The 20,116-nt window shown below is 43.1% G+C and overlaps 1 protein-coding gene across 1 annotated transcript in view; it reads right to left on the bottom strand.

The window, feature by feature from the left end:
- The window catches only part of LOC139805316 (uncharacterized), a 33,275-nt gene extending 13,159 nt beyond the window's left edge, over positions 1-20,116 (bottom strand). Inside the window, exons 1-3 of the mRNA XM_071763597.1 lie at positions 20,102-20,116; positions 19,151-19,762; positions 678-1,669 (exon numbers count right to left, since the gene is read on the bottom strand). Of these exons, the coding sequence (XP_071619698.1) occupies positions 678-1,669; positions 19,151-19,762; positions 20,102-20,116 (1,619 nt within the window). The remainder of the gene's footprint in view (positions 1-677; positions 1,670-19,150; positions 19,763-20,101) is intronic.

Genomic DNA, 20,116 nt, shown 5'->3' with positions numbered 1-20,116 from the left:
CTGGAGAGTTAGCACCAGGGCCAGGAAATCATGTCAGATGATGGCATTTGGGGACAGTCACAGGTACTGCAGCATGGCTCTTGGCTCTTCTTGAGCAGTCAAAGGTATGTGCAAATGAATTAAAATGTCTGCTCAGTCCCTTGGATTAAGCAGGCTACAGACTGGAAAATATTATTACCACTTCAAATTAAGATTAAATACTTCTGTATTGTTTACTTTTCTGCAGAATGTTAGTGATGGTTAAAGTCAAACTGGAATCACTGTGAAAAGATACAGGGGCTGTCAGCTCAGCCTGCTCAAGGGACTTGGGGAAGGGTGATCTTTCTGTTCTGCATTTGTCCATTACCCAGTTTATCTCAAAAATCTCATTCAAAGGCACCACTGCCATCGAAACAAAGTGATGCCCAAGAAACCCTTCAGGTATCTGAAACCCTTCAGGTATCTCTGCAGAAAAAAAAAAAAAAATAAAAATTGGAGGTACAGGAACTGTAGAACTAGGAAAGAAATCTGAGGAGCCCAGGGCACCAGGGTAGTGACCAGCATTGACTCTGTATCCACACTACATCTCAAGGACAGCAAGCATTAGCAGAGGAAAGGAAATGTAACTTTGTTTTCTGGTCTTTTTCCTGCATGGATAATATCACATGCCTCAAAGGATCAGCTATGCATCATCTTACCTGCAAACAATGCAGAGGGCAGACAGCAAAGCAAGTGCAAAGATGACAGTCCCAGTTAGAACTGCCAGCATCATCGTGTTTTCCTTCCTCTCCTGCCTCACAGCATCTGCAGCATCAGGGTCAGTGATGTTCTTGTATTCAAAGAGCATTGCAAAGCCTCGGCCCCGATCCGTGGTGGTGATCAGCTCCATGATAACCTCAACCATTTCCAGAGATGAACCAAAGACCATGGTCTTGTTTAAAGGTGAATTTGGTCCACAGAAGCGAGAGGAAAAGGTTATGAGATCAGAAACATATAATACATCATGGGGACAGATGTCCACTGCTGACTGTTGGCTGGAGGAGATTTCCACAGGCAGTACTGATGTGGGAAGAGTGCTGCTCTCTACTGTAACTTCATCTCTCTCACTATCAGCTAGGTGGGCAAGCAAGATTTTCTCTTTCACATCATCTTCTTCTGTTTCCAGGCCACTGGCATTTTGTCTCTGCATTGTGCCACTGTCAGCCACAGAAGCTGACGGTTCTTCTGATTGAACCTTGACAGTTGTTTTGGGTTCTTTAATCTGCTTTGACTGGTTTTCTTCAGATGCTTGTTTGGCTTCATCTTTTTTTGAGGCAGCTCCTGGAAGATCATCCAGGTGACTAGCAAGGTCCTTTGGTTGATGTCCTGTGCTGCTCAAATTCTGAGCTGCCTTTGCTGTCCAGGTCTGGAGAGAGGGTTTTGTGCTATGGAGAGAAAAGTCCAAGTTTTCCTCAAAAGAAGGTACATCCTTACTTCCTGTTTTAGGGGGTGCTGAAAAGCTCTCCCAGGGGGTTTCACTAGAGCTTTCAAAAATGTCAAAGTCAAAAATTTCCAAGATAAGATGGGTTCTCATGGGAATGAAAAATTGCCAGACGCAGTGTGTCCCTGGGTAGTAATTGTTTGGAAAACCTGGTGATAAAATCAAGCCTCTTTCCATAGACTCCACCACTGCACCACAGGAGTAATATACCTGGGAAATAAAACAAATAAGCTTACAGAGATGATGTACAGGATGCAGTCTGATGGTCCTGCTATTTTCTTTCCCTTCATGGACTTCTACAACACAGACTTAAACAAGCTTAATGAATTCCCCTTTCTTGAGGCTGCCTTCTACTTTCTTACTTTAGGAAAAATTCCTTTACTGAACAAGTGGTCAAGCACTGGAACAGGCTGCCTAGGGTAGTAGTGGAGTCACTGTCCCTGGAGGTGCTGAAAAAATCATGTAGGTGTAGTACTTCAGGACATGGTTTAGTTGACATGGTGGTATTGACTTGACAGTTGGACTTGATGACATTAGAGATCTTTTCCAACCTCTATGATTCTATGATTTCTCATTTTGAGCATTAGTCTGACTAGCAAGATCAGCCAGTCTTGGAGACTGTGGAACTGTATATTGAATAATCAGCCTCCACAGAAATATAACACAGATCAGTAATTCATGTAATTCTAACTTTCTACTACTGATCATAGTAGCATTCCTTGGTGCTGTTGGCTAACATACAACTTTCTGACCACACAAATGTGTTGTCCTAAACAGCTGATTGTTTGATAAAAATCTTAAGCTAGAGAACAACTGTCTCACCACAGCATCTTCAACTTTGTTATTTTCATTACAAAAACATTTTTAAGGTAGAAAAAACCATCCTTGCATTGATAATTGCCCATGACTCACCCATCCAACCCATTTTTTGATTCAAAGGCATTCAGCCTTATAGGCACTGAAATCTGGGTAGGTTTGGTTGGGTATCTTCTTCAAATACAAAGCCTCTCAAAATGGTGACAGCAGATACCAGCTTTTGCTACTAAACTGGTAATCAACAGGCATTTTAGCATTTTACATAACACAGCAATGTAAAATTTGCAGTTTCTTCTTGCTCCATAAATAACCTGCAGAATCCAAAGAGGAAGGAAGTTCTTAAGTGGTGGTGCTAACTACCATGCTGCTGCTTCTAAAGGTACATGAGGCTATTTTCACACATCATATTTGCATCTATCCTCTCTCAAAAGCACTTTCAGAGCCTTTTTTCTAGATTTGTTCATAAATTTGGAGAGCAGCAAGCCTTGTGTTTGCCTTGGGTGATTGTTTTTTGGAAAGGGGAAAAAAGAAGTCAGAAGTACTTAGATCAGAATCACAGTCTAGCAGCACATGTTTACAAGCATTGATTGTAAAAGAAAGGGACTGCTCTGGGTTTGGTGTTTTGGGTTTTTTTAAATGGAAATGATTAGTCATCTTGGTATGTTATCTGTTTAAACGCAAAGGAAGGTTGGCAGTAGAACAAACAAAGCTTATGAAGTCCATACAAAACCACAAAGATCAAAATACTCCAGATTTTTTTTCCTTTTCCCTCCCCTTGGCTCATATTTTAATGGAAAGAAAAAAAAAAAATGCAGTACCAAATGTTAGAAACCCTTAACTAGAAACAAAAGGCCAGACCTGTTCTGCAAGGCATGAACTTTGTTTTCCAGCAGGTGCTTTTCATATTCTGAGTGATTTTGGGGTGAATGACAGAAAAGCAATAGAAAAATGACCAAAACTACAGTGTGGGTGGAAATTGTGATCTGTATTCAACTTGAAATCTGATCTTTGACTTATAAAAGTGTCATTTAAATCAAAGCTTATGTTAATTATAGTGCAATAAACTGCAGGCTTCTCATTTAAGGCACCTGGGCTGAACTATAGCTTGAAGTCTGAAGCAGAAAAGAAACCACATTCATGCCAGAAGCATGCTATTTATTCTCTGTCTAATGCCCTAAGAGTCCCACAGCATGTAATACTAAAATAAATGAGTAGAATTTTTCTAATCTTTTCTCCATGAGGTCAAATTTTGGAGTTTAGTCTAATAGCCATAGAGCCTAACATTTAGATCTATTTGCTAATTCACATCAGAATTATAGACACAACTGTTGTCATTTGGATTTTATTGAAAACAGGCTGATCTCCAATGAATATGCTCCTCTTGCCTTAGGGAGAGGGCTGCTCCTACATTTGGAAGAAACAGAGGGCTTTTTTCTGTAATACACCTCATATCCCTTCCCTCCATCCCAGAATATCAGTGCAAACCTGCCTTTGCCCCATGCTCACTTTAGAGCTCGCCTTTATAGCAAGGAACAGTAAATAATGCCTAACTTTGCAACTAAAATATATACCCAGTCTTGGAGCCAGAATGTGCACCAGAACTGTTGCTATTGCAGGGTGGTACTCCTGGGTGTGGGAGGATTACAGATTGGCCCAAACCTCCTTAATTTAGTAATGATTGAGGGTTGAGGTTTTGTTTTGAGGAATATGTGAGCTGAGGGTTGAGATTTTGTTTTGAGGAATATGTGAGCTGATCTAGTTGCCTTTTTCAGACACTGAGAAGGCGCTCGAAGGCGTTCACAGCTCCACCTCTACTACCAGAAGACTTTGTTAACACCCAAAAGCAGCAGGCATCAATTCAGAGGATCCTGGGGGATTAATCACCAAAGCACTGAATGGGTAAGTGCATCCCCCCCCATAAATCTCTCACCCACGCTCTCAGGATACACTCCCTTTCCTGCCTGTGTTTTCACTTGAATCTGGCATCATTTAGAGAGAATTATCTCACAGAGTTTATGAACATCTAAGGGGCCTCACGTTTAAACTCAAACACTTCTTCTTCCCCTATGAGCCATGTGGCCACTGGTTGGCTGCAATACTGAGCTGAATCCCCACAGGTACCCTGCACCCCTGAACCTGGGCAGGAGGGCATTGGTATAACGTGTGCACTCCAGAAATATGTCTGGAAGGTTGTGGCAGTGGAGGAATCTTTCATTTATTATGGCTTGGGAGACAAAAAAAGATTCAAGACTTGCTCTGAGACCAGGAAAAAAAATCCACAAGGGGCAGGAAATGCAAGACAGATCTGAGGGGGAGAGGAAGGATTTCTGATTAATTTATAATCCACATCTGAATGACTGACAGCACTGTTCAGGTCACTTTAATCATCCATTATGAAGGCTGAGTTTCATCAATTAGACACAGATGTTCCCCTCTGCAGTAAGTTATAGACTCATGTGCCTTTGACAGAGGCATGCAAAAAATTTGGCACGTTTTCAATCTTAGCACATGATAGGCTTTTTGATTTGTGGCTGTTGTTTTGTTTTGTTTTAAATAACACTTGATACATACCCATCCCAGTTAGGTCAAATATGAGCAGGGAGAACCAGATTACCAGTCCTGTTCATCTGCTTTTAAGTACTTCCCACTCTGGCTAGGAGTCAAAAATGTTGAACACAGCTGTGTTGAACTGAACCTACAGCTCACTGTGGGCAGAAATACCTTACCTGCCTTCCAAAGGAGGATTAACTGGGGAACAGCAGAGGAGGAGTAACTCAAATCTCAGCTATTGCTTCTTGGGCAGAAACAGAATGGTTGGATATTTCAGAACATACCAAGATGTTGCATTTCCCCCTTTCACACTACACAGCCCACTCAGAAATTTAAATCTATGCCTGTTACTAAAGCTGCCTCATTGTCACATACTCTGCCTCCTCCTGTGGTGATGTTTGGACTATCTAGAAATGAACAGATAATATTGGTGTCAGCTTCAAGCTACTTTGTTAAGAAGCACCCATGCAAGGAGTTAAAAGGCCTCTGCAGGAAACACAGGGCTAAGTGGTACAAGGAGGACCTCGTGCTAATCCATCATAGGTGATCCTGGCAGTGGTGCCCCAGTGGTGGGATGAATGCTCTGCTGCCCTCTGAAGTGTAGCTGTGACACAACCCCCTGTGTGATGCAGCTGTAGAGACCCTTGGAGTTTTCCTTAAGCAGACAGCTGTGCTGGGCAGGAATAGATGCAAGTCAGAGTTAGAAATCTCACTGCAGGCACCAGTGTCTGTGTCCTGGGGAGCACCATCTCAAAGGAAGAGCAAACCCTTGAATGTAGGGTTGCAGCACAAAGCCAGTATGTGATTGCTTCAAACTGGACACTATACAGGAAGCTCCTCTTGAGGAGCAGGTGGCACTGACAAAAGGCAAAATTCCCATGCAGAAAAAGGGGACAAAAAATTATTTGGCCAGATGGGAGTTTATTTAAAGGCCAAGCCAAGTATATACAGAGGAAAGAATAGTTATCTGAGTAATATAACCCTCAACTCTGCTCTCCACTTACACAACGCCTACAATGTAGCCCTGGAGCTGCTGCATTATTGTAGTAGGAACATTGTCAGGGAATCAATACATGCTAAGGGAATCCTGCTACCAGAAGAATTTAATTAGCACCCTTTCTTTAATCATGACTATTGCCAAAGGATTCACCAGACTAGAGCCAGATCAAAGGCACACACAGAAGCAAGCTCTTAAGTTTGCCCGAACAGGATGAGTTCTTGAGGCATTTTACATCAAAGTCAGAAGACCTTACTTGGTGCTGCCACTGGAGTGAAGCCATGCCCAAGCCCTGCAGCAGGGTCTTGCAAAAAGCTGTGAGTGGCAAGTTGTGGCAGCCTTTAGCTTGCCCACGAGAGCTCTTCAGTGATGGGTACCAACCTCTGCCTGAATCCCTAAGAGCAGGCAGGGCTCTGCTTTGCCTCCAAGAAAGAAATGTTTCTGGCATAAGGTGATCCTGGGGACCCATAGGGCATGTGGGCAGGATGCTGTGACATGTCTGGTAAGAGAGTGACATATCAGTGTGGTGTAGCTTCTGAATGCAAAAGCACTGCTGAAGAGGAGCAGAAACAAAGTGATGCAAGGTCCTGGCTAGGGAAATCCTCAGCCCATTTGTGTTCATAGTTTTTGCTGAAGCTCCAAAAGGTAGTGGTAAATTTTCTTAATCTGTGTTTATGCTGGTTGCAAGTAGCTGCTCTTTGCAGCACCCTGGAGGACACTGTCCTGCTTGCATCCCATGCACAATCCCAAAACCTGTTTATTTTTTTTAATGTATTTATTTCCAAGAAGAGGAAGGAGGACATCTGTCTTGATGTTTGTCATTCCTCTGTGAGCACAATCTCTGATTTTCTGGCTTCAGACCTACCCAGTGTAGATTGGTTTCTTTTATAACATAGTCAAGAAATACCAAGTTCTCTTGGTGGGTACCAGAGGCAGAGTGAAAGCCTCAGCAGAGAAAACTGGAGACACACAGTGGAGCCACTGAATTTCCAAGGTATTCTCAGGGCCCAAGCCACACACTTCATGAAGACATTCAGCTGCAAGCTTGCAAGGAAATGATGTGCAAAGGTCATAACCCACTTTGCCCTCATTAATGCCTTATGCACATCTCAGCTACAGTGCATTCCTCATGTGTATTTCCAGTTTCAGGCAGACTTAAAATGTCACTTCTACTGCCTTTTAGAAATGCCAGAGAAGGAATAATCCACTATATTTCAAACTGACTAAACACTCAAGAGGTGCTCCATGTATTAGTCTTTTCAGAAGCAGACATATATTAGCTCCTTATCCAAGCTAAAGGGCTTTTTGGTCTTTGCCTGAAGACTGTACTAGAAAGATTTAATACTAGAGCAATGAGGGAAGGTGAGAATAGAAAATAGTTATGCAGACTTTAGGCCCTTGAAAACCCCTCTGAAGCCAAATACTTGGTTATGATCTTGTACTTTTGGCCAAAAGATTCTTGTATCCTATAAAATATCCCTACTACATAAATGATTCTTTACCAGTTTGTTTGGTTGTGGGGTTTTTGGTGTTTTGTTTTTTGTTTTGTTGTTTTTTTCTTTTTTAATTTGGGGTTTTTTTTTGTTGTTTTTTATTTGTTTGTTGTCTTTTGCAGTGTAGGAAATAGAGACACACACACCCCCCTCCCCAGGTGGATTTTTTTTGCTTAACTTAAAAGCCAAAATCCACTGCAGCTGCTCAGTGCCAAAACAGGACTGCAGGCAGTGTATGGTAGTGTTACATACAGTAGCTTTATCTTGTCAGCTTACAGCTCATTCAGCAGCAACCAGAGAGATATGCAATTAGTTTCTGGACAGTGATGGGTAAAGTCCTGGAATCCAAGACTGTTCAGTCTGGATGACTAAGTTTAGCCATCTGAGCTTACTGTAGTGTCAATGGGGTGAAAACCTAGTAAACTTTATTCAGGATGCTACCCCCCTCCAAAATTAAAAACATCTTGTGTACACACATGCACACACACGTGTGTTTCTTTCAAAGAGCTGGAAAGGCTTTGAGACCTCACCAGCTCCTTCACGTTTTATTCTGCACCAGGGACCTCTTTAAAACTCTGACTCCACCATCATCTTTGCAATTGCTCAGAACTGCAGGGTGAGATACAGCATCTTGGTTGCTTTCCCTTCTCCTCTAAACATAGGAGGTTCATTCTGCGATTCTAAGTTAAAGATCACTTGGACTCATGAAGACATTTGAACAGAGCAAATCACTTGGGATGAAACAGAAAGTGGCCCTAACTTTTAGCCAGAGCAGAAACAAAATGGAAAACTTGGTTTTAAAAAGGAGAAGGAAAAAGAGAAAGTTGTCATACCACACTCCCAGATTAAGGGGAAAACCAAAATGTAGACAAGCCTTTACTCACTGACATGGCTGGAATTAGCTGAAAAGTTACCAGAAATATAATTCTTGTGGTTTACAGGCCCAAGTTTCCCACTCAGTATTTCCAACTAAAGGACGTCTGAACTTTTTGGATGTTCATCAAATACAGAATCTGAGGAAAGACTATCCCAAGAGCAAGACATAAGGCTGCAGTCTGTCAATTTAAGAAGTGGCCACATTTACTTCACTAGCTGACTGATGCAGAGATCAAAGCTGGCAGGATTATTTCCAAAGTGGAGGACAAAGTTAATCGGAGACTTAATAAAATTAGCACTCTACTTCATTTTGCATTTTCAGATCATCTTTGCATGCAAGGATAATTTTCCTTCATTAGCATGAACTAGATACAGCAGCAGCATATCTAACCCATTTTTCCACCTGGCAGTACAAGAATTCCTGGAATTCCCCTGGAATTGCTATTTCCCCCTCTGTCATATTGCCTTTGCTGTTTAAAGCAAGAGACAGCAGCACAAGGAGACTCTTTTGTCCTGCATTAGGGCAACTCTCCAGGTATCTCTGGATGCTTGAAAGTAGCAGACCTGGCAGAAGCAGATCAGGAGGTGGAATTGACAGACTATAAAAAAAATTGCCAACATTTTGCTTAGTTGCTAGGAGAGAGTTGTCCCCGACTCCTTTCTGTAGTCCTTAGCTGTGTTTTTTTTTTTTTCTGATTGATCTCCAAGAGTTCTCATTATGAGTACCCTGCTTGGTAAGGGGTCTCCTCCCTCTCCCAACACAAGCCCATGTACCTGCACACATGCTTTGTGTTGCCTTCTTGCTCCCCATGCAAACTCACAGAAAGAAGCACCAAACAGGGTTCAGCTGTGGGCCTCTGAAACCAGGCTGAGCATACATTTGCTTTTAATACATTTATGGCATTCCTGTTTTTAAACAAGGGTCTAATATTTTCTGAATTGAGTGGAAGCTGCTGGATTTAGGCAAAACCCAAACTGCATTTTTAACAGATGCTCTTGTTATTTCAGTGCTTGGTAGCAGCAGCAGTTCCACCACACGAAAATGATTATGGATGCAACATTTCCACTCTGCAAATCCCATTTTCAGGAAAGAACCCACCCATCTTATATTCCTCCTTGGCACACATCACAGGGCTCTGTTTTCACACCTATCACCAAGTTTTCACTGGTTTTTAATGGTTTACAGGACACGTGGAGAGAACAAATACAAAGTAGGAATAGAAGGGGACTATGAAAGCCCGATGCTGCAGGAGACAAGGAAAATAAAAACATTGATAGAAGAGTAGAGGAGGGAAGCAGGAGTGCAGTAATTAGAGCAAAGCATGCAAAATCTTAATGATTCTTCAGGACTTGGAGGCCCAGATATGTCCCAGCTTGTAGGTGTGCTCTTTCCTCTTATTCTTCCCATGTGTGGCTGCTGCATCTGAGCCCTGAGCTCAAGCATCACAGTCAGACTGCTTGGAAGGCACTGCTTGATTTCACCAGAGAACCTCCTAGCAGAAAAAATAAAACCCAGGGAGGATGGTAGTGTGTGCTTAGCCTTAGCCAAAGGCAAGCAGACTCTGTCAGGATGGATGGGGGCTGGCAGGGCTCGGGGTATCCTCACTGGCTGGGTGTCCCTGAGGCCAGCTCCTAACACTTGCTGGTAGATGCAGCGTGTCCTGCGGCAGCTCGCCAAGCTGTCAGGCAGGGCCACTGCCACAACAAATCTCTGAATCAAAGCAGCTGCAGAAGAAGTGGCAGGAGAAGGTCAGCAATCTCATTAGAGCCAGGAGGCCCGGGCTCCCCAGCCACAGCAAGGTCCCAGCTTCCCAGCTGCAGTGTATTTTGATACCTGGCCTCAAGCAGATTGCATTATTGCACCATGAGGTCACCAGCCCTCCTGCTTGATCCTCTCTGCAAACAGGAGGTAGGGAAAAGGAAAAATCACAAAACAAAACCCAAAAAAACCCAGACACTTCAACAAGCACCAGGCACAGCGACACACTCCAGTTTCTGTGGAGAACAACAGGCTTCCTCATTTAATTCCAGAGATGCAATGCCTTCTTCTTACAAAAAACTGCTTGTTCCCAGAGACACAAACAGGGGCTGTTTTGTGAACAATCCTCGATGGAACTGTGCAGCTTTCCATAGCATGATCAGCTGTATATGCAGTCTGGGCATAAATTGAAACATGATATTTTGTACTTGATTTTGGAGGAATCAGAGAAAGGGCAGCCTAGTGCTCTGCTGCTTTTGGGAGGTTCAGGTGAGAGGCAAAACCAGTTTGTTACTTATTAGTCCAAAGATGCCAACCTAAACTCTTGTTAATGGCAGAATTTTCTGCAAGTTTTCATTCTCTTACAGTACTCTAAGACTGAGTTGGGTTTGCCTATAAGAAATCTTGCAAGATACAGCTATGTAAGTCTGGCTAAGCAAAGTTCTCTCTCCTTATCCAGTTCTTTCTGTGATTTACACTTTTAAGGCTAGAAATTCTTAGGACAAATGTGTTTTCTCTGGGCTTGGCAAGATCCTTGCAGTGTATGGGTATACTTGCTACCTAACAGTTTCCCAGTCTGAAGTTACTGCCACAGGAGCAGTCCCGGCATTCACTGATAGCTCAGTAATTGTTGTATGCCAAGGTGTATCCATAAAGTGGATAAAATAGTGGTGGGAGTGTGAAATGCAGCAAGGAACAGTCTGGAAGAGACTTTGGTCATGGTAGAGAACATTTCTAATTTTTTTTTTTTTAAATTTGATTGATACTCTTACATCCAGATGCTTTTTCTAGAAATTTCACTGTGAGCACACATTGCAATATTAATTTTCTCTTAATCTCAGTTGGACAGGGACAAAAGCCAGATTATTTTTCTATTAAATTATTTGAAAAATTGATTTAAAATGTAAATCCTGTGCTTGGAAAGATCTACTTGACTAGGCAGCGTTCCACTGGACACTATATTATACTTGTAAAATTGCATTATTTTAAGCAAAAACCTGTCATTAGTATCTCATAAATTTATTATGCTGTGTTTGTGGTTGCAAGTGAGGTGTCATGAGAGCAGTCTGAACCCTGGTTTTACCCTTTCATCCCAACATTAACTTTCAGGGCAAAGGAAGCATACCAGCTGTGTAAGACAACATCCACTAGGGAGTGCTAGAATTTACACCAGCAACCCACTTTTTCTTATGGACTTTTTAGACTAATCCTTGGAAAGGGGAAAAAAATTAAAAAACAAACAAAAAAAAAACCAAACTAACTCTTGGGTCTGGAAACTCAACAGGCAAATAGAGGCAAGATCCAACAAACATGCACGATGCCTTATCAGCTAAGGTCCTACATCTATACAAAGCTGCTGCTTTTTTTTTTTTTTTTTCCTCCAGAAAATACCCTCATTCAAACATACAAAAATGTAAAGCTTTAGAAAGAGAAACAAAGACGTCATTTAGAGTGTCTCCTCAGGCAAATAATCATGACTATGATGGGATCAACATAAATAAAAGTAAGGCAGTATAATGAAGAGTTCAAGATGCCATGGTCATTTGCTTCAGGGTTTTAATAGGTCAGCACAGGTCTTTTTTTTCTTCTAGAGCAAGTTCTCATTAACAAAGTGTACACAACACACCATGGAAAAAATTACCAGTAAACGATAGGGTTGGTGGGAACTGATGGGTTAGAAGACATGGTTAGACTGTTTCAACTGCTTGGTAACTAAATGAAATATATAGCTAAACAAAAGCTATAGAACTGCATTAGAATTTGCTTGTAGAGTTTACTGTAAAAGTCCAAGAAGCAAGTAATGTATATTCATAGGGATCTTGTGTTCCTAAATTAACTTTTTATATAAACCTCCCAAATATGTGGGGGAGATTTAAATAATGAAATCCATATGCAGCTTATGTGCCCAAAATTGGATTGTTTGTTCTGAAAGTACCAGAAAAAGGAAAACGGGGAACTGGAAGGCAATCCCATGCAAATTTTGCAAATTTTGCTGGCCACTTCCCCAGAAATAAATTTGGATCTTTGAAGGCAAACAAAGCACACATATACGTGTAAAGTGGCTTTGTGAGGAGAGAAAAAAAAAAAAAAAAGAAAAAAAAAAAAAAAAAAAGAGCTGTTTGTTCTTGGATTTCCAGCTGCATGACCCTATTGTTTCATCCAGACATGTCAGATGTTTCACATGCTGGAAGTCTATTGTACAAACATATGGAGAAGGAAACATTCCACATGTGAAAGCCAAACCCTGCAAATATTCAGTATCACCACTAGTGAGCTGCAGAGTTGTTGCTGCAGCTCTTTGGGAACCAGGTTGCTGTTTCCAGTGTCACTTAACAGGTGAGCAAGATTTTGCACCAGATATGGATACAGAGATCCTTAAAAAGCAAAGCAAGAAAAAGGCCTCTCCCTTTCATGCAATATTTTTAACTGGGCTTCTAAATGAGCCATTGCTACAGCTGAGGCTGTTTCAGAGGTCTGAACGCAGCTCCTTATCTTTGGATGGTATACAAACAGCAGCACTTTTTCCCACCTCATCATTCCAGGATTAGTCTCCTCTTGTGCACTCTGCAAAGGGAAATTTCCAAGACTCTGCCTTTGCCAGGATTTCAGAGAGCAGGATGCTTGTAAATTTTACTTTACTGCCTACACATAAGGAGAAACCATGAGGGCACAGCAGGGAGGGTGTGGGAGAAAGTAGAAAAAAGCATCACAGATACTGCAGCCAGAGGGAAAACTAAGCACTGGGTTTGTTGTTACAGGGTCCCAACCAGTGAGCCATTTATTTTTCCAAATAAATCTGCTTTGCAGACATCCTTTCTTCTTCTCGATTCAAGTTCCAACCAGGAAACCTGGAATAAGTTACTGTTGATTTTAGAGGCAAATCAAAGTGTTCAGCCTGCTTAACTTGCATTTAAAGTTAGTCTTGATGAACAACTCCTTGGGGCCCTTGTATTCAAATAGTGAGGTCTAAGATTCACCTGAACTGCCCACCCATGCAGATCTATAACACAGGCAGGAAGACATGGGAAGGGGCAGCCTGAGCCTCAAGCCTCACTCCTACCAGTTAATGCTCCACATTTTAATTCAAATCTAAAATTAAAAAATCCCCTTTAATAAAAACTTTAAATGGTCACTCAAAACAGTAGAATATTTTCTAACCAAGATCAGGAGAGGTCTGGATTTAGGTAGAACAAGTAGATTATGTCTCCTATTGCTAATCCCAGTTTAAGCGTGGTACAGAGCAAGCACAACCTCCTTGGTGAGGCTAAGCAATCATCTTTCTGGAATTTGGATCAGGTTGGACTTTCAGAGGTATTTCATCCTAGGTCTCCTGTATTCCAGTCCTGCTACTCCTTAACTGAATAATGAAACATAAACACTATGGAAATAGATCTGTAAGAAATGAGTGAACTTCCAAAACTCCTTTCTTCAGAGCTGATGATAGTTCTGAATGGAGTCTTTTACCAGCCCATTTTGTTTAAGTGGTCTGATGTTGCAACCTGGCTGCTAATATAAAGAAATAAGAGTAAAATGCTGGATGAAAATGAGATAGCACAGCAGGTTATGGCTTGCATGTGGCAAATATGATTTTGTTTTGCCACTTTGAACACCACCCACCCCCTCCTTTAGATTGAAGTGTAATGGTGCTGCCTGTATTCCCCCAGGACCAAGAATTTCACGTAATTTAATAGTTTCTGTAATTAGATATTTGTGAAACTGAAATCCCCTGATGAAAGGTGCTGTAGAAGTATTACCAACTCCTCTACCATGAAAGGACTCCACCCAAATCCAAACACACGTTGTCCTCAGTGTACACCTTTACTAATCTAACCCAGCAGTATTTATGGCCTGATTTAAATGCTCCTGAAATCCCAGATGATTTCTGAGTTCCAGTAGAACACTGATTAGTAAATATAGGCAAATTAGCCTTTTGTCCTCTCAAAACTGGAAGATCCTTCTCACTGGCAATAACATGAATAACTATATTCAAAATGAACCATGAAGCCATTTGCTGCTGAGAACTGGTAAGAGGAATTGTAGTGTTCTCACACTGGGCTCACGAATTAAGACTGCCAGTAAGGTTTTTTCCCTGTTGCTGTATAATTTTTCCACATGTTACTGCAAGACCTTATAGTGCCCTGTCCCTATTCCACCCTCCTGCCATGGATTTGTACACATAGAAGAGGATTACTTTTCTGTTTATTACTTCCCATACTCAAGGAAGTATCTAACCACTAAGCTGAATATTTATTATTCATAGGCCAGAGATACCAGTGCAGAAACTGACCTTGTGATAGCTGTGTAAAGGGAAGAGTTGTTGTACCAGACCTGATCTATCTGCCCTACAGCTGGGTAGCCACTCTTTAGTATTGCACATGCCATGAGTTCTCTTTTTAAGAAGAAAGGGAGGCAGAAAGAAAGAGACTTAAAGATTTTCCATGTCTGTCATGCAAAGAAGCAGATGGAGAGAACAGCAATTGTTGGTTGGTTACCACAGGAAAGTTTGTTTGCCAGGTCTTTCTAAACAAGTGCACCAAGATTGTTTGCTTCAACCTACTTAGATAGTAAAGAAACAAAAATCACTTCATTTTCATCCCAAGGAAGGTTGGCATCTCTAGTGGTACTGCATTCTTTTAGCTCCTTCCACATAAAGATTACCCACAGCATTCCAGAAATCTTTTGCCACTGGCTTACTTCTCTTACCTTGCCTGCTGTTTCCTTTTAAGGCCTTGGCAAACGAGAGACTTATGGTTCAACCCTCAAAGCCAGGGTCCCATGTGCTGCGTGGGACTTGAGGCCAGGCCTCATCCATCTTCTCAGCTTTCAGCTTCTTCAGTGCTTCAGTAATTAGAATTATTAGGACTAAAACACTGTGGACATTATTGCTGCTGAGCGTGAAGCTAACAAGAGAGCGCCAGATTTACAACGTTCTGGCCAGACAGAGAATTAAAAAGAAGTTACAAATCATTGCCCAGTTCCAGGGATATGTACTCCAGGATCTTATTTCGCCAGGGACTCCTCATGAACTTTCCCCTCTAGGAGAAATCCGCCTGCATTTTTCTAATTGAAATACCAGTCAGAGCAGTGGCAGGATGCAAGCTAACATGCATGAAAAATAAAGGTTCAATGACCCAAATCAATTATCTTTTAGGGGCACTGCTCTGGACTCAGTAGGAAATATTTTAAAAGGAAAAAGAAGTAAATAGGATCATTCATTGAACTGACCTGGAAATGAGACAGAAATCTGGTAAATAAGTAGTTCAGTGCAAGCCAGTTTTATGTACCGACTGTAGTGGATTAAGGAAAAAAAAAAAAAACACACACAAGCCCTGATATTTCTTAGATTCAAATATTGTTTCAGACTTCTGAGTGCTAAACTGAACAATGCTATAAAACAAAGCAGTTCTCATGCCTTCCTTGAGCACAGGCAGTGTAAAACAGTTTACTTCCCAACATGAAAAAAGCTGTTTATAGAAATCCTGAAACTCCATCTTCATTAAAATAGGGAAACCTGCAGGTCCTTCTGTACAAAACAAAAATAATAATTTAAAGCAAAAACAATTTCTGGAGATCAGAACTAGCTACTGTGGCTGGATTTTTATTTTTAAGCACAAATGCACAAACTAGGGAGAAATAGCTCTACTGTTTCAGGATACAGGAATACAGCTGTGCCCCAAACTGGCCAAAAATCCAAACTCTTCACACAATAAATATCTGCCAAGGTACATTGTAGACATAATAGGAAGCAGCTATGGCAATTAATCAATATATAAAAAAAAAAAAGAAAGACCCACCATTTTTCTACTCCTAGAGCACAAAGTACTTTCACAAACAATTAAGAGGTCAGTATAAATTAAGCTCATTGCTTAATTAAGTTGCCAAAAAAACCTTTCAGATTCTTTGAAGATGCCTTATTTGTCTTGATTGGCCTTGTTTCTTGAGACCAAAAGACATCCTGGTGTGCATACAGAGTGTTTTATAGCAACCTATAAAGCAAAAGCTACCTGGACCTAAAAATCCCATTGAAGTGTTACTAAAATAACCCCCACACCTGGAAGCAGCTGGGATTGAAACCAGATGTGGAGTACATCTGGTAAAGGACAGGGCTGCTGTTAGCCTGTTCAAGGGACATGCTTTTTCTGTTCAACATTTGTCTTCAGAGACTTCAGTTATGTATTTTGTCTTTGCTTTTCTCAAGGCAGAGGTTGACCAGTAACAGACCTATTGTATGTCAATTTAAAACATTTGAGAATTTCCATAGCCTTCTCCCCCAGTCAGAAGTGCATATTTTGCTGCTCCAGTTGCATAATTTACTGATTCAGCTGCATGCTTGGTTGATCTGGCAGGAGACTAGTACAGTAGTTGAGATTCTGGATACATTGCCAATTGTGCAGCATTCTTTGTTGATCAGGCTGTAGAATTTAATAGCTGAAATTTCATACACTTTACTAATCAGGCCACATTCTTTGCTAATTGAGGTGCATATTTTAGTAGTTGATTTTTTTTTTAATCCTTCACTGATCTTGGGAAGGATCCTGCTTCCTCTGAAACCAGCAGGAATTTTGCCATGGTCCTCACTGGGAGCCAGGACTAAGACTTTGACTAGAAGGTCTAAGATCACTAAGATTTCTTCTCTTAAAAGGAACAAGAAAGGCTTGATTCTTTCTTTAAGCTAGGAAGTGAAAAGAAGAATACCACATGAAGGATGGCATAGGCATAGAGACCTCCTCCACAGGAATTTGATTAAACAGATAATATTTTATGGACAGAGGGAGACATAATTTTGACCATGTTATTCTTTCATCAGGCTTATGTTCTTCCTTCAGGATAAACAAGTCAGTTATCTACACATCTCATTCCATCTGATACAGACTTGCAGGAGGAAACATCATACACCTTATCTTCAAATTTTCTTTCATTTGATCTAACTCCTATTTTTATCCTGCTGTAGCACTCTGTGAAGGATTCCAGAGAGAGCTCTATTTTGCCACAATACATGCTTCAAACATCCATGCTAGCCCACAGCATCCCAAAGTTCCTCAACTCTGCTTGGCACAGACCACCTTCCTGGATGAAAAGAACAATTCAGTTTCCTATGCCTCGTGCAGATTTGCCCTTTCCAAGGGAGTTTCTGGTCTATTCTTATATTGTTAACTCTAAGCCAGAAGACAATTCATTTCTCATAAATCTTTGAACACCTTTTTACAGCTGCCAAATCAAACTACATTTGAACCACCAACTTAAAGTGGGATGTGTATTTTTTTACTAGCATTACAACACTACCAGAATGTAGCCAAAAAAGATAAAAATAATGAAGCCTATGCAGCACAGTGCAGTCCTTGATGAGTGCACTTACCCAAGTGCAACTTACACGGAAAAAAAAACATGGAGAAAAAAATGTGCACACACAGATTTCACTGTCACATTTAGGAAGAAAAGCAACAGAAAAAGCCTGTTTCATTCCTCAACAGAAATTGTCCAGTGCATCAAGAGACTATAGACAACATGTGATCAAAAGAATAATTGACAGAGCAAGAAGTCAAGCCTAGGAAAGTATTTGGGAGGCTGTTGTTTCTTCATTAAGGAGGCAGGTTTCTTTCTATAGTGCTCTTGGTCAGTATTTTAGTTCAGGCACTGCCAGATGAGAAATCACCCAGTCTTGATTTCAGAGATAAAGAACAACAGAAGTTGGTTCAGAAACACAGGGAAAAAGCAAAATCAAGCACAAATTACACAGCTTACTGATGTATTCAGTGTCCCACCATTGCAATTTGCACCCAAAGGCACAGCCCACAGGTAACACTTGGTCCACTTCATGACTTTACAGGCAAAAGTAGAGCAAAACAAGCACAGGAAGGATGTAATGACTTAGGGCAACAAGTAAGTTATGTAGTTTAATAAGAGAAGTATACAGCTGGATGAGAGAGATATTCACCTCTAGTAACAGACCCAACGAGAGGGTAAACTTACAGGTTATGTGGTGCACTTCTGAGTTAAAAGAGAAAGAAAAGACAAAACTATGCAAGTGTACAATTCAATAGATTTAAGTGTGCACCTTTGTAAAGTTAATACTTAGTACTTCAGTGCCAGAAATGTGGCTTACTTAAGAAGTTGTCACTATAGCTATCTTCAATATGATGGCAGAGTGAGATAAAGCACCTTCGTTTCAACCACAGAGTCATTGCTGTGCTCACATGTGCTGTGGCAGGGAGTTGGTGTATCAGGCAGAATTAATTACAATGCTGTTTTCCAACAGGGAAAGTAACCCCCTACCTTTATTCTTTATATATATATATGCACACACATAACAAAAGACCAAAATATATGCAATAATATTTTCTTACAGTGTAGTGGCTCATGTTTTATAGACCTGAGTTTCTCTAGAGGTGTCAAATATTGCTCCTGTCAGGGTCCCTAGGAAATGTCCCACTCAGGGCAATTGGTACTGCTTACCAAAACACGGTGTCAGACTGCACCTAACTCCCCTGGCTGCCCCAGTGCTCTGCCGGTGGCTCCCAAAATCTCTGAGCTGAGAGCTGTAGCTGTCACTCGCACTGTTTACCTGATCTCAGCATAAGAAACTGGAGAGCATGGGGACAGTAACACAGCAGAAAGTGGTTTGCTTGGGCTCCTTACGCCAGGTTGTCCCTTGCTAGGGATGCCTTTGGGCAAGGGCTCTGATTTCTGTTGGAAATGTTCTACGGGTTTTCTCGGAGCTTGCACCGGATTCGGATCCGGCTGTATCGAGGCAGAGAGGGTGATCCAGGCACACTCCCGCAGCACCGTACCTCCCGGTGCCCTTTGACTTTGGAGTCACCAGCCAGCCCTAGAGAGTCACTGAGCCCCCGCCGCCTCCTGGGCAAGGGCAGAGGGGACCCCCCCGGTCCCGGGCAAGGGGGCAACGCCGCCGCCCCGGCAGCCCCGCTGCATCCCTCCTCCCGCCAGCACCGCTGCATCCCTCGTCCCGGGACTCCCAGTACCTCCCTATTACCGGCGGATCTCCCTTCCCGGTGCACGCCGAACCCCGGGCCACCCCTTCCCCGTCGGGTCCGCCGCTGTTCGCGCCGCGCTGGGAGCCCGGTGCCGGCGGGGGCGGGCGGGGGCCGCCCGGTGCCGCGGGGGTTACCTTTCCTCCCGCCCCGCCGAGGCAGAGCGCGGCGGCCGCCGCAAGGACGAGCCCGGCGCCGGGGCAGCTCCGGGCCATTGCGCGGGGCGACGAACCGAGCCGAGCCGAGCCGTGCTGCGCAGAGCCGAGCCGAGCGGAGCTTCGCGCTGCCGAGCCGAGCCGTGCCCCGAGCGGACGCCGCTGACGGCGACCCCCCGAGCCCGGCTTCCCCGCCCCTCGCCCCCTCCCCCGGCCGCTCCCGGCCCCTGCCCTCCCCCGGGGGGTCACCTGCGGCGCGGAGCTCGGCGGGGAGCGGGAGCGGAGGGGATCGGGAGGCCGCGGGGCTCCCCGGGCTGGGGGGGGGGGGGAGCGGAGGTGCCAGGTCCCAGCACCCTCGCTGCAAGCAGGGTCGGAGCGGGGTGCTCAGCACCGCCGGGGATGGAGGCAGCCCAGCCCCTCCGGGCTCCTGCGGAAAAACTTTGTCCTGCTGTGAGGTGGGGGGATGGAGGGGCTGGTGTTCTGCGTTAGCGAGGGCAGCTCCCCTGGGAAGGCTACCCGGCCGGTGCTTCTGTGTCCTGCCAGAGCCTGGAGCCCCGTCAGGAAGGTGAAGTGTCAGAGGAATGGGAAACAGGAAAAGGGCTCAGGTCTTTCCAAGAGGGAAAAGCTTCGTCTGTGCAGGGAGTAAAGGACAGCGGAGAAACACCGCAAAACTGGCGGTCAGGGTACAGCAGACACTTAACCTTTCTGGAGATCATGGTAGGGCAGGGGACACTCCTTGTTCTTGAGGCAAACTTGAAGTACTGGGGATGAAATTCCTGTACCATACCCGGTCACACCACAT

This window comes from Heliangelus exortis, chromosome 19 (assembly GCF_036169615.1).
Source record: "Heliangelus exortis chromosome 19, bHelExo1.hap1, whole genome shotgun sequence".
NCBI classification, from domain to species: domain Eukaryota; kingdom Metazoa; phylum Chordata; class Aves; order Apodiformes; family Trochilidae; genus Heliangelus; species Heliangelus exortis.
This window is presented reverse-complemented; position numbering and strand designations above follow the sequence as displayed.